This window comes from Haliotis rubra, unplaced genomic scaffold, assembly GCF_003918875.1.
Source record: "Haliotis rubra isolate DU_JTF1 unplaced genomic scaffold, ASM391887v1 Scf47, whole genome shotgun sequence".
Lineage (NCBI taxonomy): Eukaryota > Metazoa > Mollusca > Gastropoda > Lepetellida > Haliotidae > Haliotis > Haliotis rubra.
The window spans coordinates 505,354-530,602 of record NW_025767157.1 but is presented as its reverse complement, the minus strand read 5'-3'; the positions used below and the strand labels follow the sequence as shown (position 1 = coordinate 530,602).

Below are 25,249 nucleotides of genomic sequence, written 5' to 3'. Positions count from 1 at the left end.
TGTATTGTGGCAGTATATCTGGACTGTTGTATTGTGGCAGTATACGTGGACTGTTGTATTGTGGCAGTATACCTGGACTGTTGTATTGTGGCAGTATACCTGGACTGTTGTATTGGACTGTTGTATTGTATATGTTGTGTTGGTGGCTGTATACCTGGACTGTTGTGTGTTGTATTGTGGCAGTATACCTGGACTGTTGTATTGTGGCAGTATACCTGGACTGTTGTATTGTGGCAGTATACCTGGACTGTTGTATTGTGGCAGTATATCTGGACTGTTGTATTGTGGCAGTATACCTGGACTGTTGTATTGTGGCAGTATACCTGGACTGTTGTATTGTGGCAGTATACCTTGACTGTTGTATTGTGTCAGTATACCTGGACTGTTGTATTGCAGCAGTATACCTGGACTGTTGTATTGTGGCAGTATACCTGGACTGTTGTATTGTGGCAGTATACCTGGACTGTTGTATTGTGGCAGTATACCTGGACTGTTGTATTGTGGCAGTATACCTGGACTGTTGTATTGTGGCAGTATATCTGGATTGTTACATTGTTGCAGTGTCTGGACTGATGTGTTGTAGCAGTATATCTTAATGGTTACATTGTAGTAGTATCAATATTTGATTCTATTGTATTTTTGAAGGGGTAAAATGGAGGAGCACATTTAGTTGTATCAATATCCCAATGAGATTACATTGTATCAGTGTGCCTATAAAAAGCTGATTACATTGTATCAGTGTGCCTATAAAAAGCTGATTACATTGTATCAGTGTGCCTATAAAAAGCTGATTACTTTGTATCAGTGTGCCTATAAAAAGCTGATTACATTGTATCAGTGTGCCTATAAAAAGCTGATTACATTGTATCAGTGTATCTAGATGATCACATTGGCCAATTTATTCAGATGATCACATTGTATCAGTGTATCTAGATTATCACATTGGTCACTTTATTCAGATGATCACATTGTATCAGTGTATCTAGATGATCACATTGGTCACTTTATTCAGGTGATCACATTGTATCATGTATCTAGATTATCACATTGGTCAATTCATTCATGTGATCACGTTGGATCAGTGTATCTAGATGATCACACTGGCCAATTTATTCAGATGATCACATTGTATCAGTGTATCTAGATGATCACATTGGTCAGTTTCATCATAGGATTGCAGCTACAGGATTGTGAGTCTACAGTTGCTCACATTCACCAGTGTCTACATTTCGGGTTCTCACTATGGCCACGAGTATAGATCTCTACACAATGCATTCATTGTTGGTAATCACACATAAAACCAGTTTCACCGATGGTCATATTTCATGTACAATACAGGGATACAGTAGTCAGCTTGTCTGTCCGTCTGTCCATCTGAACATGTTTTGTTCGGGTTATAACTCTCATGTAATTTTGCAACCAAAAGGACAGGTTGTCAACTGTTACCTTTCGCTATTTCGGGATTTTTACAATTTCCTATTCCCTTTTTTCTGAGAAAAATGCTTGACTTTGACCCAAATCACGGGGATGTTGTTTTTCACGAGTACATAGATATTTCCCAAAATACCCTACGCACAAAAAGACCAAATTGTAAACGAATGCTTTTAATGATAGAATGTCAATTATTGTGTCATTTCGCCGAACGCAAATCTTTAAAAGGAGACATACAAAGGACATATACATACAAATTTCCGAATCACAATTCTATGGAATCGTTTTTATAGCTCAATAACGTTTCATGGTTCCGGACCGATAGATTAAATGGAAATATTCTCATCAAGTCTGACAGATCGCTTTTGTTGGACTTGCTGTGACAATGGTTTGTTCCTGGAGTTTGTCGGGTTAAGGGGGATTTGTCCCATTCTGATGACTTCTCTTCAGGGAATTTTATTAGACACTGAATAATCCAAACATATTTTGAGCACAAACAAAATGTTTTAAAATGTCGCGAAGTCAAATTCTGGCTCCAAAAACGTCTGTTTGGTCAAGTTGGATTCTCTATTAACAGTCGCAGTAACTAGAGGCTGGTTTCCATGGTAACTGCTGACTGGTGGAAGTATAGGGTAGGCATCACCAAGGGAAACGATACGGTAGTGTACATTTGACCTTTTACCTTATACCTGGAGGACGGTGGCGTTTTTCTTTACATATACGTTAAAGTAGATGGGTTAGATGAAGTGGGGCTTGACGTGGCGTTGATGAATACTGCACGTACATGGCTACGTGCAAACACGCGTATGTGTGTGGCTTCTTGTACAGACTTTTTCCCGGTTTAATAGTGATGCCCCTGTTTAAACTTTATATTAAATGAGTTAACAGTTTAAGTTATATCTGCAGCCATATTCCGATACTCAGGAAATCGTGTTTTATTCCATATTCTCCGTTTTATTCTCTCTTGATCGACCACATTGAACATAATATTCTGTTCTTGCCCATATTAGCACACAGGCTTATAACGCATAGGAAACGCAAGCCAATTAGTGCCATCATGCACATAGTAGTAAATACATGAAGCCACTTTTAGACAGGTGTAAGTTCGTCATCCAGCAAGTTATTGACAGCAGGTCATTGTCCGTTCGTATACATGATGCCAATATCAGCCAGGTGACATCAAGTCAGGTATTGCCAGCAGGTCATTGTCCGTTCATTTACATGGTACCACTGTCAGCCAGGTGACATCACCCAGTCAGGTATTGACAGCAGGTCATTGTCCGTTCATATACATGATACCACTATCAGCCAGGTGACATCACCCAGTCAGGTATTGATAGCAGGTCATTGTCAGTTCATATACATGATACCACTATCAGCCAGGTGACATCACCCAGTCAGGTATTGATAGCAGGTCATTGTCCGTTCATTTACATGGTACCACTATCAGCCAGGTGACATCACCCAGTCAGGTATTGACATCAGGTCATTGTCCGTTCATATACATGATACCACTATCAGCCAGGTGACATCAAGTCAGGTATTGACAGCAGGTCATTGTCCGTTCATATACATGATACCACTATCAGCCAGGTGACATCAAGTCAGGTATTGACAGCAGGCCATTGTCCGTTCATATACATGATACCACTATCAGCCAGGTGACATCAAGTCAGGTATTGACAGCTGGTCATTGTCCGTTCATATACATGATACCACTGTCAGCCAGGTGACATCAAGTCAGGTATTGACAGCAGGTCATTGTCCGGTCAAATACACGATACCACTGTCAGCCAGGTGACATCAAGTCAGGTATTGACAGCAGGTCATTGTCCGTTCATATACATGATACCACTATCAGCCAGGTGACATCAAGTCAGGTATTGACATCAGGTCATTGTCCGTTCATATACTCGATGCCACTATCAGCCAGGTAATATCATCCAGTCAAGTATTGACAGCAGGTCATTGTCCGTTCATATACATGATACCACTGTCAGCCAGGTGACATCACCCAGTCAGGTATTGACATCAGGTCATTGTCCGTTCATTTACATGATACCACTATCAGCCAGGTGACATCACCCAGTCAGGTATTGACAGCAGCTCATTGTCCGTTCATATACATGATACCACAATAAGCCCGCTCACATCACCCAGACAACATTAACCATGTTTTGATTATGCTATAGTTATTCTGTCATGACACAATAATAATGTAAAGGTATCGTGTATGCTTAATATGTTTTTTTGTGATTAGTTTACAATAGAAATTATTTCAGATGCCGATTTCGCTTTCGAACTACAGAAATCTATATTCTCTTGAGAGTTTAGGATGTTTACTTTCCATGTACGTTTCAGCATGATGAAGGAACATAAAGTAAACGTCATCCATGATGATTAACCCAATGCCCATAAAAGACAATTGATACATGTAATAGTTTCTCAGCTTAACTTAGCAAGGCCATATATGTTTAATTGCTACTGTCAGCCAAGTCTAAATACATCACCCAGTTAGGTATTGATAGCTTGTGACTGGTGCTTCCATGGACATGATGTCACTGTCAACCAGGTCTAAATACATCACTCAGTCAGGTATTGATAGCTTGTGACTGGTGCTTCCATGGACATGATGTCACTGTCAGCCAGGTCTAAATACACCACCCAGTTAGGTATTGATAGCTTGTGACTGGTGCTTCCATGGACATGATGTCACTGTCAGCCAGGTCTAAATACATCACCCAGTCAGGTATTGATAACATGTCAGTGGTACTTCCACGGACGTGATGTCACTGTCAGCCAGGTCTAAATACATCACCCAGTCAGGTATTGATAACATGTGACAGGTGCTTCCACGGACATGATGTCACTGTCAGCCAGGTCTAAATACATGACCCAGTCAGGTATTGATAACATGTGACTGGTACTTCCACGGACATGATGTCACTGTCAGCCAGGTCTGAATACATCACCCAGTTAGGTATTGATAGCATGTGACTGGTGCTTCCACGGACATGATGTCAGTGTCAGCCAGGTCTGAATACATGACCCAGTCAGGTATTGATAGCATGTGACTGGTGCTTCCGCGGACATGATGTCACTGTCAGCCAGGTCTAAATACATGACCCAGTCAGGTATTGATAGCATGTGACTGGTGCTTCCACGGACATGATGTCAGTGTCAGCCAGGTCTAAATACATGACCCAGTCAGGTATTGATAGCATGTGACTGGTGCTTCCACGGACATGATGTCACTGTCAGCCAGGTCTAAATACATGACCCAGTCAGGTATTGATAACATGTGACTGGTGCTTCCACGGACATGATGTCACTGTCAGCCAGGTCTGAATACATCACCCAGTCAGGTATTGATAACATGTGACTGGTGCTTCCACGGACATGATGTCACTGTCAGCCAGGTCTAAATACATCACCCAGTCAGGTATTGATAGCATGTGACTGGTGCTTCCACGGACATGATGTCAGTGTCAGCCAGGTCTAAATACATCACCCAGTCAGGTATTGATAGCATGTGACTGGTGCTTCCACGGACATGATGTCACTGTCAGCCAGGTCTAAATACATCACCCAGTCAGGTATTGATAACATGTGACTGGTGCTTCCACGGACATGATGTCACTGTCAGCCAGGTCTAAATACATCACCCAGTCAGGTATTGATAACATGTGACTGGTGCTTCCACGGACGTGATGTCACTGTCAGCCAGGTCTAAATACATCACCCAGTCAGGTATTGATAGCATGTGACTGGTGCTTCCACGGACATGATGTCACTGTCAGCCAGGTCTAAATACATCACCCAGTCAGGTATTGATAACATGTGACTGGTGCTTCCACGGACATGATGTCACTGTCAGCCAGGTCTAAATACATCACCCAGTCAGGTATTGACTGATAACATGTGACTGGTGCTTCCACGGACATGATGTCACTGTCAGCCAGGTCTAAATACATCACCCAGTCAGGTATTGATAACATGTGACTGGTGCTTCCACGGACATGATGTCACTGTCAGCCAGGTCTAAATACATCACCCAGTCAGGTATTGATAACATGTGACTGGTGCTTCCACGGACGTGATGTCACTGTCAGCCAGGTCTAAATACATCACCCAGTCAGGTATTGATAGCATGTGACTGGTACTTCCACGGACGTGATGTCACTGTCAGCCAGGTCTGAATACATCACCCAGTCAGGTATTGATAGCATGTGACTGGTGCTTCCACGGACATGATGTCACTGTCAGCCAAGTCTAAATACATCACCCAGTCAGGTATTGATAACATGTGACTGGTGCTTCCACGGACATGATGTTACTGTCAGCCAGATCTAAATACATCACCCAGTCAGGTATTGATAGCTTGTGACTGGTACTTCCACGGACGTGATGTCACTGTCAGCCAGGTCTAAATACATCACCCAGTCAGGTATTGATAGCATGTGACTGGTACTTCCACGGACGTGATGTCACTGTCAGCCAGGTCTAAATACATCACCCAGTCAGGTATTGATAACATGTGACTGGTGCTTCCACGGGCGTGATGTCACTGTCAGCCAGGTCTGAATACATGACCCAGTGAGGTATTGATAGCTTGTGACTGGTGCTTCCACGGGCGTGATGTCACTGTCTGCCAGATCTGAAAATCTAACAGCTTACAATCAGTGGTACATTTACTGTAATATCTGAATCCATCACTCCAAATTATATCATACTGAAAGACAGTATTCCAATACTCTAGTACCTTAGGGGTATTGTTGTGTTTAATCAATTTATCTTAGAATGTCCTTGAACCTTTAACATTTGAGATAATATATTGGTAAACACTATTAATGTTTAATTGATTTAAGCAGAGAGTTCTGTTTCCTACAAGTTGTTTCCAGTTCACTGGAATGTTATTTAACAAATGATGATAATCTAAGAAGGTTCCTCTTATTTTGTACTTCGGTTTTAGATCTTCAAAACTGAGAAATCCATTTTCATTACAAATATCTCTGACATAATGTATACCGCAATCAAACCAATTTTTTATCAAGCATGAAGATTTAAAGAAATGATTTAACCAAAGTGGCTGAGCCAAGTTTTGGTCTAAGTCATCACTGTCAAAGTTGTGCTTTTTATCAAATTCTCTCCAAGCAGATAAAACATCTCTCCAATAAGGATTGTCATTGCCAGCTAAGCAACCAACAGCATTAGAACCAAGTAATTACAAATGACTTAAGGTATAGATGATATTAAAGCTAGAAGTTTTCCTTAAGTGACATTTCAATGATCATAATTTCAAAACATTGATGAAACATCCAATGTCAATCATTCTGAGACCTTCATCCTCATAAGTTCTACTGATATTAAACCTTTTATTCTTATCATATTTATTATTTCATATGAATCTATAGATTAATTTTTTAAGTTCATCGATGAATGTTTTTTTGTGGGTTAGGGAGTGCAGAGAAAATATGTACTAGAGTAGAAATTGCTGGAGTTTTGATAACAGTGATTTTTCCCGATTAGAGTCAAGTTTCTTCTTCGCCAACTAGCGAGTAATCTATTAATATGTTCTAGGCGTTTTCGTGTGTTAATTACCCAAAGGTCAGTGTTATATTATTCCTAAGATTTCAAAGTCGCCACTGTGCCAGTCAAGATAAAAGTCATTGGCTAAAGTTATATTACTACCTGTCATTGAGCCTATCCAGATAGATTTGATTCATGTTCATTTTGAGTCCTGACATTTGATAGAACATATTCAGTGTTTCAATTGCAACACTGAGGCTTGTTTCGGATCCATCTCGATATAGCTGTGTATCATCCGCATATTGTCCAAGTTTCTGTTCAATATCATTAAGTGTTATACCCTTTATATTAGGATTCGACCTTATCATAATATTAATATTTCAACTGCAAGAATAAATAAATAAGGTGAGACCGGATCTCCCTGTCTACACCCCCGTTCCTGATGGAAAAAGGAAGACATGTGCCCATTTTGTATCTCAGCTGCTGTATTATTACCAGTCAGGATTTGAATCCATTTGATAATATTGGGCCCAAATCCGAACGCTTTCATTACCTGTATTATAAATGTTTTGGAGATAGTGTCAAAGGCTTTTTCAAAATCTATTAGTAATAATAGGCGGGGTTTATGTAATCTTCTTGTTTCAAAGACAATATCATATAGAAGTTTTATATTTTCACTCATACATCTCCCAGGTATAAAACCTGTTTGATTCTCATGTACACTTGTATCTGTGAGCCAGATCTAAATACATCACCCAGTCAGGTACTGATAGCATGTGAGTGGAGCCTCCACGGACATGATACTACTGTCATCGTGGTCTAAGTATATCGTCACAAGTCCTCATATATTCGACTCTTTCGCAACATAGGTGGTAACTGCTTCTATCGTGGAAGTACCACTAGCGACAGCAGTTTGGAAACCGAAGGCGGTTAAACATCTATGGCTTTGCTAACTTCAGCTTAGAAACTATTACATGTATTTATTGTCTTTTATGGGCACTGGGTTAATCATCATGGATTTACTTTATGTTCCTTCATCCTGCTGAAACGTACACGGAAAGAAAAAATCCTAAACTCTCAAGAGAATATAGATTTCTGCAGTTCGAAAGCGAAGACGTCATCTGAGATCATTTCTATTGTATACTAATCACAAAAATATATCAAGTATACACGATACCTTTACATTATTATTGTGTCGTGCCAAGACAGAATAATTATAGTATTATGAAAATGGTTTGGTCCTAAGCTTCTTTAAGTGGTATATATAAAAACAGTTAGAAAGACATAAACAAAAAGACTATATCAATAAACTGTTTATAACGAACATGCGCGTATATAGGATATACAGATATTTGTTTTTGTATCATATGCTGTATGTTTTAGTATAAATGCATATCACGAACTACTGTTATAACGAACTAAGACTTATGGCCACTTTGAGTTCGTTATAACAGTTGTTTACTCTTGTTTCATATCAGGAACTAAATGCTAGTCCAGATACCATATACCGATACGGATTAAGGTCTCTGACTAGTCTTGGGGCGGTGGGTTAGCGTAGTGGTTAAAGCGTTCGCTCGTCACGCCGAAGACCCGAGTTCGATTCCCCACATGGGTACAATGTTTGAAACCCATTTCTGGTGTCCCCCGCCGTGATATTGCAGGAATATTGCTAAAAGCGATATAAAACCAAACTCACTCACTCACTCTGGCTAGTCTAGCGTTCTATGAGTCTCTTATTGCCCAATACATGGCTATAACATGAAAGACACCTTATCTAGTTCCGGCCCAATCTGGTGTAGATCAGCACACCCCTGTTACCTCAGGGCTGTAGCCTATTACCAGTCTCACCAAAATAATTCCTCCAAGGAGCTCTCCGAGTTAACCCTGCCTTGACCTCTTCCACAGCTGGGAATGGTTACCTACATCTATACCGATCTCTGCGCATACTCTGCGCAGTAAATAATCCTTCATGTCCGCAAGACCGGTTCTGGGTATATTTCCCGTTGGTCTAGATAAAAAGATGACACTTGTCAGCATCAAAGATTCTGCCTATATTTTGTTCGAATCTTGAATGTCAGATATGGCTTACCGAGGAGCTTGATGTGCTGTGACCTGTCAAATTAATTACCTTTTATATGTAGCTGGCGTCTAGTAATTGTCTAACCTGCCTGAACTAATGTTAGCTGTTAGACCTAATGGATGCAGCTGACGGATGTGACAGGCTTCCCAATGCTGCATATTGTGCGCAACACTTTAACTTCGTACTAAGCTAGACATCACGCTTTTCATAGACAGATAGATGGTGCTTTTATTCACGGGGATGGCAATAGTCGAGCTTGATCCACCGAACCAGTGATGGTTCGGCATGTGGTCTCTGGGCGAACGATCACCAATAAATTTATCAACTATTTATTGATTCATAATATTTCATTTTACATACTTTTATTCATATCTTGTAAGCAAGCACTCATGGTGATACATTCTTTGTTTCAGATCCAATATGGAAGCCAAGTAATCGTCATCAGTTACTGACGTCTGCAGCACCTGATTGACCTTTGACTCCTCTGTGCTGCCACCTGCCGGGAGAATGGCTTCTCCTGCCAAGGTGCACGATCCCTTGTACAATTTTGAGACTCATTTCCCCGAGCGTCTGTCCCGCCTGCATCTCCACCCGGACTTGTCCTCCTCCGTCCGGCGTCAGAAGCGCACAAAGCGTTCCGGGGCACGTTACAAGACGCAGCCAGTGACCTTTGATGAAATACAGGAGGTTGATGAAGAACCGTCGACTGAAGAGAAGAAGGAAGAGGGACTGAAGGGCAAGTTCCAGGCCTTCTCGAGGTCCATGGATGGACTGTTGCCTAAGTTACCGTCAGGATCGCCCAAGCAGTCGTCAGTGCGGAGACGTCCTGGTCATCCTCCCGTCATCCAGGAGAAGGATGCTGAGGTTGAATCACGTCTTCAGGAGCCTCCTAGCCCAGTGCAAGCTGTGCCAACAAAGGGAAAAGGAGCTGAGGCACGACTCACGGAAGCAAATCAAACAGAAGAGAAACTCCAGGCAACTTTGACTCCACCTGGAACACCGTCATCTCCTGAAGACGGTTCCCCAGTCGTGCCTCTTCCCTCTCCCAACACAGCGCACAGGAGACAGAAGGTAACCGCAAAGGCCAAGAAGAGACAGAAAGCGGCAGAAGCCGGTGGCGGAAAGGAAACGTAAAACTGGTCTTGGCCAAATGACGTACAGGTGTGCCTGAAGGTGAAGCTCTCCGCTATTTGTGTAATATATACCAATATACGATAAAATGTACTGGATTAATTACCAATTATTTACTGAGACATTGTTCCACGTGGTTAATGTGTTCTGCCACTTACCCGAGACGAAACTTAGCGTTGTGCAGTTTCGGAACAACCCGTCAGGATGTGACCTTCGTATATATTTCGCTTATGTCATCGCTTCGGAAACAGTTGACAAGACAGCTAGTGTTTTGGACTTGGAGTTATGTATAAGAGCACTGTATTCCCTCATCTTTGTTGGTGGCTAAAAACTGCTGACTGTCATGAGGTCTCAACACTCGTGGATTATGATATATATTTTCTCTTTGCCTACTGTTAAGCCCACCTTGGTCCTGTGTCATGCAATATGACTGTGGAATGTACGTTAGATCTGCCTAGTTGACGGAGTTATCAGTAAGTCTTGTGCCTTGTCGTCTGCCCTGTCGGCCATTTTTACAGGTAGGCGTTATCCACAGCTCGAATTAAAATGTTATCGAAAGTGAGCCATTAAAATGCTGCATTGACAGAGCGAAAAGAAAACCTATGAGTGCTTTCGTAACTCTAGCTCTAAAAGAGAAGCATGTCTTTCGTAATCCATCTCTGGCAGAGCGAAAAGAGTCTTTCGCAACTCTGGGTCCATCGGAGAAAACAAAGACTTTCGCCACTGACTTTTGTCATTGAGGGAAATATCTTTTTGCAGTTCAACAGCATATTCATCACGTCTGTGAATGAATGATACACAAAAAGTGCACAGAAGGCTCCTTTCGATTATATTTTATGATTCCGCGCCGAGTGCCTGAGGGTTTCTGACCATCCCAACGCCCAACCATGTGTGTGTTAATCCAGAGTTAGCCGAAAAGTGTAAAATGTTACTTAACATGTTTGGCTCTGTACTATAGCCAGTTTAAATAAGGGTGAATTTATTGTTTCCTGTAGGTTGAACAGCTGAAGTATGCTGCATTGTAAAGAATATGTTATGTTAGATGTTGCGCATTTGCCATCAAATGAGATTATTACTTGGTTACTCGTATTTGTAAACAATACTGGGCAAATTTATGTTTTGTCCAAAAATAAACTATTATTTCAATACAAAAAGACGCTTTGTTTTTGGTATAAGTATTTACCCAGTTAATTATAAACTTTTAGTAATCACCAACGGGAGGCCTAGATAACCGGTCAATAACACAATTGTACAATACAGCATTGGTTACACACAACGTCACAGTTCCTGAACCACATTGGTTTCCCTTCCGTCCATCCCTTTCTGGAATGCAAAATCAAGAAAATGAAACATTTCTAGATTTCCTCAGGTTCAGGAACCAGAATCTGTATCTTGCATAGACACCTGTGCAAGTTAAATGAAGATTTTGTTTGAAATCATAATCACACAGGTTAAGAGACTAAATGCTTCTATTAGTTATATCACAGTTGGTCTTTCCCTTGCTACGCTGTGGTAGGCTAGCCTAGTGGCATAAGGATCGATAATTCAGAACCGAGCTGTATTATTTACCTCCACAATATACCTTATCCCATACTCTTACTTTTCAAAGTTTGTCTGCATCATGCCTTTGATAATTACGACCGGCGTATGACTAACTGGTTTTTACACTCACAACCTCAATCACTCACGTCTCAAGAAGGCAATGCTTGTCTTAGAAACTGACTTGATGAACAAGTGGGTCACGGTTCCGTTTAACCGTAAAGCTACGACCATCGCAACCCTACAGACTTACGACAGTCGTAACGCTGCGATCGCTTTGTGAAACCGGGCCCAGGGCCCTTATTCTCGAAACGTTCGTAGCCCTAAGAATTCTTAACTTTGATCGCAGCTACTGTGATGAGAACGGTCTTAAGAAGTTCGTAAGACTACGAACGTTTCGAGAATAGCTAGCCAGATTCGGTGACTCAGGTGCTTGTGTATCACCTTATCCCGGCGTCGTGGACGTTGATCACGGTATCACCGGTTTACAGGCACCATCTGATAGACCGCTCAGTTACTGAGCAACACTCACCACCTCACCCTGATCAACTGAAACACTACCACTGCGGAAACGAGAGAGTCGCTGTCTCATCTTCACTCTGCTACTTTACCTGTCCAACTCCATTAGCCAAGAAATTACTCTTTCTGACATCTGAGCATGTGAGAGTGATGCTCACCCATTTACTTCACCTTCAGCTGTTGATTTGCTTTTACACGAATGAAACGTTTCGGTGGAACGTTGTCTGCTGAAATGTTCAAATTGACCGGGAAAAGGCTGAACATCTCGAGTTCTTATCCCCACACTGAACACATTGTTAGCAGAGCGGACAATAAAGTCAGGATTAGTCTGTCTCACAGTCCCTGAACCACATCATTTTCCCTTCGTGTAACGCTAAAGCCCCAAAAGAAGCAAGTCTAGATTTCCTCGGGTTCAGAATCTCCCTTCTCACGTTTCAATTTAAAAGGAATTACGTGTTTCTGTCACAACTATCATATATTCAGAGACCAGGCGGTTTAATCGATTCCGGAACAGAAATGAGACCAAACACCTCGATGGGGTCCTGAGTTAAAGCTGATCCCTTGCAACGAATGCTGGTTATACTGACTGACTGAGTTTGGTTTTACGCCGCTTTTAGCAATATTCCAGCAACATCACGGCGGGGGACACCAGAAATGGGTTTCACACATTGTGCCCATGTGGGGATTCGAACCCGGGTCTTCGGCGTGACGAACCAACGCTTTAACCACTAGGCTACCCCACCGCCCCTGATGGTTATAACAAGCGCCCTAATGGATCATATGGTTAGGCTTGGCGACTTGGTGTGTCATCGTACCCCAACGTCGTGGATCGGTGTTCATAACATCAACCACTGGATTGTGTGGTCGGGACTCGAGTACTTACGGGCCACCATTTTATACCTGGACGTTTGATGAGTGTGACGTCAAGCAAAAATAATAATGATGATAATAAATCACATTCAAGGTGACAGCCATGTGTGATCAGCTAGATGCTCCTTTGCTCTCTGTGGGCTGGGGCGGTGGGGTAGCCTGAAGGTTAAAGCGTTCGCTCGTCACGCCGAAGGCCCGGGTTCGATTCCCCACATGGGTACAATGTGTGAAGCTCATTTCTGGTGTCCCCCGCCGTGATATTGCTGAAATATTGCTAAAAGCGGCGTAAAACCAAACTCACTCACTCACTCTGTGGGCTGAAGACTTGGAAGAACAGCTACCATTAATCTGTCGCGACAAAGCAGCCAGTGAATCACACTCCATGATGTTGCAGGTCCTGATGCTGCTAGATTACGACATGCCATGGCAGGTCACCGACATCTCGGATAAACTCGTCACGTCACGTGGTATTTATTCGCCGTAAACACTGGTGTGTGGGCTACAAGCACACTCTTCCAATTGGTAAAAAAACCCCTAACCTTTAAGCCAAGTCAATATGCGTGAAGTAAATTGATTCAGAAAAGAATGTATTTTAATAGGAATATTCTCAGCGGCTTCGCTATATGACTAACGCACAATAATAACCGCTCCAAGTATTCCGGCATTGATTCTGAGTGAGTGAGTGAGTGAGTGAGTGATGAGTGAGTGATGAGTGAGTGAGTGAGTGAGTGCGGGTTTCAAACGTTGTGCTCTGTACCTTACGTTTGCAGCGTTTGGACGATTGCTTTAAACCTAGTAAAGTTTTAATAACACTTGTAATGCTTTGGTCAGATTTAATAATCAGGTGTGAACTTTCTTTTTCCCAGTTTACAGTATTAATAGCTCACCATCAAGAAGAGTTAAATTGAGTCACCTGTGAGTGAGTGAGTGAGTGAGTTTAGTTTTACGCCGCACTCAGCAATATTCCAGCTATGTGGCGGCGGTCTGTAAATAATCGAGGCTGGACCAGACAATCCAGTGATCAACAGCATAAGCATCGATCTGCGCAATTTGCGAACCGATGACATGTGTCAACCAAGTCAGGGAGCCTGACCACTCGATCCCGTTAGTCGCCTCTTACGACAAGAATGGATTACTGAAGGCACATTCTAACCCGGACCTTCACGGATGAGTCAAATATACATGTTTTCTCAAGTATCAAATGCAATTACAGTTTTCGTGTCAAAATATAATCGTCCGGGATAACCTCACTTTCATAGAGGAAAGCGGTAAGATGATGTGCAAGTAAAGAAGTTGTAGCCTGAGCTACATTGTAACGTGTGTGGCAGTACTAACATATCTTGCAGATAACTAATGTATTGATGAACGAGCGAACGAATGTAATCAGTTTGTGATTATTACTGTAATTATACTTTTGGAGGCATTAGCCACCTCACAATACAGTATGGTTGGAATGCCGTGTGTCGGGAAGACGGGGAAGACCCGAGTTCGATTCCCAAAATGTACAAATTCGACCCGCTCTTCTAATTAAAACATGGAACTTGTTGGTCCCTGCCTGGCGCTCGGCATTAATGGGTACAACAAGGACTGGTCGGCTCGGAGTCGGTATAATGTGTCTGAGTGGTGTATTCATGCTTCACTGCGGCATGGTATCTCAGTGAGCTAGCACTATAAAACCTAAGTCTGGGCTAGTACAAGCAGCCGCTCATACACATACACACGCATGCACGTCGTCATATGAGCGAAATAATCTCTAGCACGACGTTAAACCCAATTTCACCTCACCACTAATTACCCCGACGTGATGTTGCTGGAATATTGCTGGAACTGTGTGATTTCTTTCTTTGTTTGCTTGTTGTTTAACGCCACACTCAGCACATTCCAGTTATATGGCGGTCTGTAAATAATCTCATCTAGACCAGACAATCTGGTGATCAACATCATGAGCATCTATCTGAGGAGTTTGGTTGCAATAACATGTGTGAAACAAGTCAGCAAGCCTGGTCCCGTTAGTCGCCTCTTACAACAAGCATGGGATTCGGCTTCATGTGTAAAAGCTGCTTGAATCCGTATTAACTTGCGCGTTGTACTTTACAGCAATCATCAAATAGCAAAGTTTGTTGAGATTTTTCCCCAGGTAAGTCAGGTAACCTGTTTTCTGTGATCGTGATCCCTACATTTAAACCTTGACGCGGTTCATCTTCGGTGACTTCATGGCAATGACTATATTTCTGAGAGAGATACTCTAATACCATCCACTGCGTCTTCTTTCAACACAGTCACGTATACATGTATGTGGGCTTACACTGCCATGGCATCTAAAAAGATTTTTAATTCTTTTGACATTTCTGCTGAGCAAAGAACTTGAAAGGATAGTGTGTGTTTGTCATGTAAAGAACACTGTACCCTGGAGAAAATTGCTGTATTTCGACATTATTACAAACTGTGAAGATCTGAAAAGCCGTGAGGTTTACGCCGAAGAAGGATCTCCCGTGATAAGTGACATTACAGTGCTGTCTAAAAACTAGGTCATCCTGACCGCTGTGATGATGAAAAGACGCGTCTAATCCGATGAGATAAGCTGTTATCTCGCCATGATATGTTGACGCAACGTTGTTACAACGTTGGAAGGTAAAGACGTCACAAGTCGCCACAACTAAGGATTAATTGCGTGAAGAAACGCCATAAAATACAGACAGAACTATTAAGTTCAAGATACTCTAGTCAGTTGTTGAGGAATCTTCCGACTACCGGAAGTTGAGGAATCTGCATCTCAGCTGCACTGTAGTCTACTTAGAATTGCGAACGTAATTACCTATCCCGTAGCCTACGCCTCAACCTCCTAATTGGCATAATTAGCCAGGTATTGACCCCGTGACCTACATCTGCCGGTCTAGTTAGCCCGTGCAGGCCAAGTGCGCACTGTGCTATAAATAGACTGAAGACTGAGGCGTGCCAAAGGTCCCATGGTTTGCCGTTAGGTGCTTTCGTGCTACTTACATGAAGTGGTTTCAAGAACAAACCAAACCAGCTTTCATTATTCAGCTCGTCATATATTTGGCACAAACAAGAATTGTTTTCATGGAGTAAAGATATTCATGCTTAAAATTGAAAAACTTTGTTTCTTTATATTTCAAATTAACGTTGCGTTAATCGACACAAGAGGCAATGGTATATGTGTTTAACAAGATGTTTACACTGTTATTATCGTAAAACGATGCTAACATTCCCACCAGATGGGGAGAGACGCTGGGCGGGTAATCAACATTACCTTGAAGTTGTTTTCCCCTGCTTCCTACTGCCACGGTAACTAGGCCGCAGACCGAGAGCAGGGAGCAAGATTGCGGATGTCAGGTTTTTGGATTGTATGGAGTTCAAATCCATTCCGGCTTCGCCTAGCTTATCACTCTTTGACTAGAAATGAAATAGAGACAAGTGAATTGGCGTATGAGTCAATTCTTGTTTGTTTGTAGTTTAACTGAACTTAACGTGATTTTGATACATAAAAAATAGGAAATTTCGCTAACCCGGTGACCAATATGCTTGTGGACGTCTCTAAACATGATGTTTGCTTGTTTGTTTACCAGTTGTTTAACGCCGCACTCAGCAATATCCCTGCTGGCTGACGGCGGTCTGTAAACCCTCGAGTTTGGACCAGACAATCCAGTAAAGACATGAGCATCGGCTTACGTACCTGTGACACCATGACATGAGAGCCTGACCACCCGATCCTGTTAGTCGCTTCTTACAAGAAGAAGAAGCTACTGAAGAAGAGTTCTAACCCGGATCTTCACGGATGCGTCAGACCCAATATGGATACCCGCTATACAATACACAGAGACAATATCGGTGATGAGATCGTGCTTATTTCGTACTACAACTCACAATAGTTACTACTTGTGACATAGTTATTGTTTTTATTCTGTATGAAGTGTACCCATAAGGTATCGTATATATGTGAGTCCTACCTTTATAAGAAAGTAACCATTCATACTTAACCTATTTGATGGGCATTTCATAGAAATTGACGGATTATAAGTGGATACACACCGTATGGATAACAGCTTCTTTAATATTCTATTTTCATTCAGAATTTATGAATCAGAAGGTTTTATTAAGACGTGCGATTAGGTGCCTGACTCTGAGACTGTGGGTTCGAATACCGGATCGGTGAGTGAGTGAGTGAGTTTAGTTTTACGCCGCCCGGATGGGACTCAACCTAACAAAAGTACTGGAATGGGTACTGGGAAAATGTAATCCTACAGATAACATAAATGTATGTAGCATTTGACTACTTTATAAATATAACTGAGTATTCCTAGCCAGTAGGTCCCATGTAAGGAAATGTATTTCAAAGTTCGCTGTATTTCGTTTCACCCTGGGAATACAGTGCAAAACTCTAAACACTGCTTAACAGTGAAACGCATAGTTGATGTGCTACAGTGCACAATCAAACCTCGTATTTATAATTCACGAAACTGGAGGAATTCCAGCCTTTTGCACACACAACATGCTGATTAGAGAATTTGGCAGGTGATTTTAAAACCCCCTTTGAAGAATCTAACAGAATTAACCCTTAAGCAACGCTATGAACACCTCAGAACCATACAGTAACTACAGAATTAAATATACCAGTATGAGGCTACACCGTGAGAAATCTTGTTCAGTTTACGTCGTCGAAACGTACTGCCGTTTCCTAATCCTTTTAATCCGCACTAAAAAAACATGATAAGTACTCATGTTTGACGTTTCAGACAGGAGACAGATTTTTATACATCTTAGTACTATCTTCGAATTCCGGTTTACGTAAACGTTCAGATACAAGTAAGCCTCTAGAGACCATTATTATTTTATCTATATGAGTTTACACTGACTGACTGACTGAGTTTGGTTTTACGCCGCTTTTAGCAATATTCCAGCAACACCACGGCGGGGGACACCAGAACTGGGCTTCACACATTGTACCCATGTGGGGATTCGAACCCGGGTCTTCGGCGTAACGAGCCAACGCTTTAACCATTAGGCTACCCCACCGCCCCACGAGTTTACAAGCTACAAAGGCATCTCTTCGTCAACTAAACACTCAGTTAAATAGGTAATGAAGAAAAGAGATGCATTATTATTTCACAGTTGGCCCAGGTAACGTAAGCGCCGCATTTCGCTGTGGCGAGTTGCGTCCCTTGGGTACACCAAAAACTAGGATCGTGGATCTGAATCCCGGTTGGATCCGACAATATCAGCACCATACCCGTGCTCGTGTATTCCATCGATTTGTTTAACGTCTGGGACGTGAATCACATAAGGGGATGGTAGGGTAGCCTAGTGGTTACTTAAGGCGTTCGCTCGTCACGTCGAAGACCCGGGTTCGATTCCCAACATTGGTACAATGTGTGAAGCCCATCTCTGTTGTCCCCAAGCTGTGATATTGCTGAAATATTGCTAAAGGCGGCGTAAAACTAACCTGACTCACTCACTGAATTACATCTGCCTGCTTCAATATTAAGATGACAAGCAGCGATATAACATTAATGCTGTCCAAAGCTGTGTCAACCCAGCTCAGACACTCCAGTTGCCTTCCATGCAGCTTTGTAATGTATGTAAATCAACTTAGCTGTCTACACTCATTCAACACTTCCGACATTTCTAAACGGAGGTTTCTGACACTGACGCAATTATATTCCAATTTTAAACATGGCTACAGCGCCAGCTATGTTGTAAATGTCATTTGGGCAATTTCTCAGTCAAAGGTGATTGTATACCTTTCCGACATGTCCCCTGAAACCAGTGATTAGGAAGATAGCTTTTATGACACATTAGTCTTGAAAAACTAGTCACAGATTTCCAAACCGATATTAAGTTTGCAAATGTCATTTTGGCCCCAAATCGGCCACATCTGCATGTTTCATTGTTAAAGGCTAACAATACAAGATATAAACTAAATCTTAAGAGTGAGTGAGTATGGTTTTACGCCGCACTTAGCAATAATCCAGCAATAACACGGCGGGGGACACCAGAAATGGGTTTTACATTGTACCCCTGCGGGGAATCGAACCCGGGTGTTCAGTGTGACGAGCGAACGCTTTATCAATTTGGCTATCCCACCGTCCCAAATCAAATGGTTCCATATCAATGAAAATATTCTTTGTTCTCTTCAAATGTAAGTGTATGTCAAAGGTGGTAGTTTTAGAGACTTTCATGGAGCGTTTACAATGATATTCGCCCTCGTACTTTCCCGAAAACTTGTTTTCAGTGGTAGTTTATTTAACTCCTTGAACTAACACGTGTTTTAATTTTTGTCAACGAATTTGTTTGTTGTTTTACGCCGCAGAATCATGGCAGCCATATGATCACGGTAGCCATATGATCACGGTAGCCATATGATCACGGTAGCCATATGATCACGGTAGCCATATGATCACGGCAGCCATATGATCACGGTATGTAAGGAGTCGAGTCTGGATCGGAACAGTTCTACAGACTGACATCATGAGAACCGATCAGCGCAGTTGGCACTCGAAGACATGGATCAACCTTGTCAGTCATCTCAAACAACAAGTATAATTTGGTGATGACCGATTCCAAGCCGGATCTCCATGGGTTTTCTTGAAAGACGTCATGGGAGTTACAGGCCAGGACAAAAAGTTCTTGTCAGCATCCTCAAGTGCAGGCCATCTGATGAACAAATACGAATTTGAAAATTTTACAAAGTACATAAAACTATGTTCCCAATTTGAGCAAATTGTTTTCAGCTAATAGGGGCAAACTTTAAACACATACTTTAAACTTTAAACGTTATATTCACCACTGTGAGGAATTGATTACAGTTGTCGATACACTTCGAGGACCGAGTATCTTATTCGAATGGTTTAAATTGTTTGTTTGTTGTTTAACGACACACTCAGCAATATTCCAGCTATATAACAGCGGTATGTAAATAATTTGGACCAGACAATCCAGTGATCAGCATGAGTATCGATCTATGCAGTTGTAAACTGTATGAATCTGTTGGGTATTTGGGTGTCAGGTAATTGTTTAATTTATGCACAACCCCCCACAAGGTAAGCAGCCAGTCAGCATCAAAAGAGTAGCGTCAACAGTTCAGGACCTGCCAATCACGGTAAGAAGCGAGAGCTCAGTAATCCGACTGTAACGAACCGGAACAAATATGTCAGGAAGAAGGCGGCCATTTTAAACGAGATGGCCAGTAACAACCACTTTCAAGCATTGGTTTCCTGTGAACGGACAGGCACAGCTGAAAAGAGCGCCTAAGATATGTAAACCAAACACATGTCATGAGGTTGCTTCTAGTCTGTCTCACAGTCCCTGAACCACATTATTTTCCCTAATGCCTAGCCCTCCCTGCAATGCTAAAGCCCTAAATGAAGCAAGTCTACATTTCCCCTGGTCCCTGAATCTCCCAACTCACTGGGCTCCTTTTCAATTTAAATGGGTTTATTTGTTATTATCAAAAATATATGTATTCAGTCTAGATTGTTTCACCCCTCCTAGATTGGGTTTCGAGTATGTATGGATATCTCTAAAATCTCCTTATGTTGATACTGGTAAACTGAAGTGAGGTGAAATTGGGTTTAACGTCGCACTGATGAATGTTTCGCTCATATAACGACGTGCATGCGTGTGTATGTGTGGCTGCTTGTACTAGCCCAGACTGAAGCTGGTTTTATAGTGCTAGCCCACTGAGATACCATGCCGCATGGATACCCCACTCAGACACATTATACTGACTCCGAGCCGACCAGTCCTTGTTGTACCCATTAATGCCGAGCGCCAGGCAGGGACCAAGTACCGTATTTTAACGTATTTTGGTATGACGCGGCCGGGGATCGAACCCGCGACCTTCCGCTCTCTGGGTTCGAGGCGGAGGCAGTCACTGGTAAAATGAAATGAAATTCCAATGGGATTCTCCGACAATCTGTAGCGGTGAAAGTAGTCCGCTTTGATGAACCTTTAATTTTTAGCATTCATTTGGACAATCAGAGATTACAATCAATAATTATTACAATCAACGACAATTTGGGTATAATGGTAATGAATCGTGCTAAAACCTAACTAATATGTTACTGGAGCACACAGCTAGCTATTGCCTAACTTCTTGTACCTGATCTCCCCTGTTTGGTACGTCGATGTCTGCTCACAGTATGGCCATCTAGATTTTAAAGAAAATATCTAGGGTCGCTAAATTTTCTTCCTCTGCTGAACACGCAGCCCCCTGAAGCATTACAGCGGGTGGCCAGACGTCCCGTCGCCAGGTGGCGCTGTGGTTAGCGTCATGCTCGTGAGGAACATTCTCCAACAGCAGAGGCATATGTTCCTCTGGAGCAGTCTCTGTTTGTTATCTTTACCAAAATACATCGAAATGTTTGCATCAAACATATCAACTATTATATCATAACACATCTCTACGAGTAGATATGCAAGAGCAATCAACCAGGTGCTCAGTGGAATAATACCAGATGAGTCACTGAAATGAGTCTGCCCAGGTTAATATGGCCTCTACTCGTGGTGTTATTCCTGCCATTTGTCCATTGTTTACTCGATATGTACACGTGAAGTCTCTAGTCGTGATGTTATACCTGGTACATACAAGACCTCTACTCATGGTGTTTTCCTGGTATATGCCCGACCAATACTCGATATGTACATGTGAGGTCTCCAATCGTGATATCATTCCTGATACACATATGAACTTTACTTGTGGTGTTATTCCTGGTTCCTGTCAGACCTATGTGATTCCTTGTAGATGCCGTGCCTCGTCTCATGTCATTCCAAGCACATGTCAAACCTCAACTCGTGATATAATCCTTTATCATGGTCTACATTTCAATATCCAATATTCACACCACCAACTATGTAACGTTTCTTTCTGTCTGGAAGACAGAAGTCGGAAGAAGAAAGATTAGGAGAATAAGGTCCCATGCCAATATATGTTGTCTGAAATGAGGCATATTTACTAGAAACAACAGTTGTTAAGTTCGATTGGATAGATTTGCTTGAAGGTCTTAAGACAGTCCACCATGAAGAAGCCTTCAGCATCCTTGAACACGGAGGCCGCAACGTTTAAAAGAAAGGCCTTGCCTTGTTTGGTGGTGGTGTGAAACGTTTCACTGTTTTGCTTGTTGCATATAGTCAGGCTGAAAATGGAGAACACAGTTTTCATTCATACAAATCGTGTCAAGAACCCTTCTGTATCAGCTTGAGATAAATTATCATGAGACATGTTGTGCCGGGAGCAGTTTTTATCAGATGTCAAAGTTTTCAAACCTACGAACGGATACTTTCTTCGTTGCCAAAGTGTTTGTGATAGAATGTCCTCTCTCCAGGGAAAAGTGTACTGAACTTGCAATTTGTTGTTCAGTCATTCTCAAATCAGTCATCACCATATCTCTGGATCAGTTCTGTTGTAGTTGACTAGATAAGTGCTCTAGGAGTTGTCTTCAAGGCTCTCTGTGCCACTCAACAACTTCCCGCCTCTCTTCGACGGCGTAGTGCAGGACATCCTTCCATAGCTTCATATACAGCCTCTGGAATTTAGTCATTTTCTACAAATATTTGATCACTGCACCGTTCTCAACTTTGTCCAAAGGTCACAGGCATCTGCTTATTCTACCAACTTGTGACAAAGAAACGATTTGATTATTTGACTCCACACGTTGTCAGATTGCCCTCCTACTGTGTGCGCTTGTGTACCCAAGACGTAATTCAAAACTGACATATTGTTTTCAGTTTCAGAAAGTAAATGATCATCACTGTCGTATCACTGGATTGTCTGGTCCAGGAGTACTGCTGTTCGGTGTCCTGCAACACACTTACTTTTCAATGCAAACTGGGTGAGTGGTATCTATAAATCAGCATGTGCTTCTGTATCTCCCGAACACGTAGTGTCATCACTGGTTCTCAGTGCTCCAAATAAACTATTTATTAAAACGCAGGTATTTGGGGAATTATCTCGCTTGACTAGACGTTCCACTTTACCACCCCACACACCACTAGACCTGAGTACATATACAACGAGTTTATTGCACAGTGCAGGACATTTTTTTTACATACTCTGTCAAAAATAGAATGGTTAATTAATTATTACAGCATGTTCACAATGTAATCAGCTATCAAAGTACATAAACAACACGTGTAGATTCGTTACACATACAACGGAATGCAGCAGTTCAATCAATACTCTACACATCACCACAGTGGGCGTTCTCTGTTAGCTTAGGAGATACTGATCTCGGATTATGTCAGATGTTCGCTATCAATGTGACCCTTGCCAGGTTCAAGATTGAGGAACGTGGTCAGTTAGTCTGTAATATTTCCAGTTTTCAATAACATATACTGTGATACAATATTTGTCAAACTTTGTTCGTTTCCTCGATGTTAATATATTCATATATGTTGTCACCGCCAGTTTGAATTTTACACACAGTAGTTCAGTAAAAACTGACATAATCATTTAACCCAGACATTTGTAATAACAACCCAATTATTGCACAAAATCAACCTTCGTGCCCTGGTTGTGTGTACATACAAGAAGAAAAATGTGGAAATCAGTTCACCTAAAAAGAACCTCAAGTTATCGGCAGATATTCGAGACTGGTCAGTCTCTGGCATTGAGTTTTATATTTCACATGTACTTTCTCTTCTCTTGCTCAGGTTTGTTTCAACACAGAAGCCTATTTCCATAGTATAGGTTACTGAGAACACTACAAGAAAGTTGAATAATCAGATGTATTTATAGTTGGCTATTTTAAAGCTGTTTATAAACAGTCAAGTACTTTTAAGCCATATAGACATTATTCAGAGATCATGCAAATTATTTACACAAGAGGAACCCATAAACTCAAGGGTCTTCCCAGCCTGTTGCACTCTGCTTATCTTGGCCATGATTGGCTCTCCGGCAACAAGCATCGATTCATACAGATCTGAACTTTTAATGGGAAGGCATGGCATGTTCATGACAAAGATAACTCTTGAATGATATCTTGTGTGAAACTCGTACGGTATATATAGATAAAATTATGAAGAAAGAGAGTTGAAAGAAATTAAGTCATTAAAAACACATTTCCATTGTGGGATGGTTCTAGTGGACTTAATATTCCAGAGATTGATCACACACTGTGTTTCTTGTTTATTCTTGTTTAAGCTTCAGTCAACAATATTCCAGCTGTCTGATATGTGGCTAGTTACGGACTGACACTGGACCAGACAATCCAGTGGTCGATATCATGAGCAACTGTTCATGCTGTAAGGTACAATGAAATGTAATGAAACCAATTCAACTAGTCTGGCCACCTGATACATTCATCGCCTCCTACGAGCATCACTGGCTTCTGATATTTGTTGATACCTGTTTCTGTTCCTGATCGCGACTGACCTATATCGGTCCTACTAACGCCTTTGTTCAGTTAGGTGAGCTACGACTAGTTGAAACATTGTTCATATCATACCTATGATTGCCATCTTCCAGGTTGGTAGCAAGAACCATTCTGTATCAGCATCAAACAGAACTGATTATCACGAGACGTATTGTGAAGTCCACAAAGTTCTGCCTAATTTAACTCACAAATTTCCAGGTAGGGTAATTTAAAGTGGAACGCAGGATTAAATGAGTATGTCTCACTTCGTGCTGCTTACAGAGAGGTGAGGTGAGGTGAGGTGAGGTGAGGTGAGGTGAGGTGAAATTGGGTTTAACGTCGTGCTGGAGAATATTTCGCTCATATGACGACGGGCATGCGTGTGTATGTGTATGTGCGGCTGCTTGTACTAGCCCAGACTTGGTTTATAGTGCTAGCCCACTGAGATACCATGCCGCAGTGAAGCATGAATACCCCACTCAGACACATTATACTGACTCCAAGCCGACCAGTCTTTGTCGTACCAATTGATGCGGTCGTGTATGACGCGGTCGGGGATCGAACCCACGACCATCCACTCTCCGGGCGGACGCTCTAACCACTACACCACGGAGGCGGTAGCTTACAGAGAGGACAGGGACTTGTGGTGAATGTTGTTTTGGAAATTTTCTTTGCTGAAACAAAAATCAAGAAATGTGACCAGAAGAGGTACTTTGGGAAAATTTTAAATGTCCATTTTATTACTTTTTTTATCAGTTAGCGTGAGTGAGTGAGTATGGTT

General features: G+C 41.9%; 1 protein-coding gene across 2 annotated transcripts in view; it reads left to right on the top strand.

The window, feature by feature from the left end:
• Positions 1-11,325, top strand: part of LOC124290607 (supervillin-like) — a 38,682-nt gene extending 27,357 nt beyond the window's left edge. For both annotated transcript variants that reach the window (XM_046727370.1, XM_046727371.1), the window contains exon 2: positions 9,454-11,325. In XM_046727370.1, coding sequence (XP_046583326.1) covers positions 9,548-10,174 — 627 coding nt within the window. In that variant the 5' untranslated portion in view covers positions 9,454-9,547 and the 3' untranslated portion in view covers positions 10,175-11,325. The remainder of the gene's footprint in view (positions 1-9,453) is intronic.
• The last annotated feature ends 13,924 nt before the right edge of the window (positions 11,326-25,249 follow it).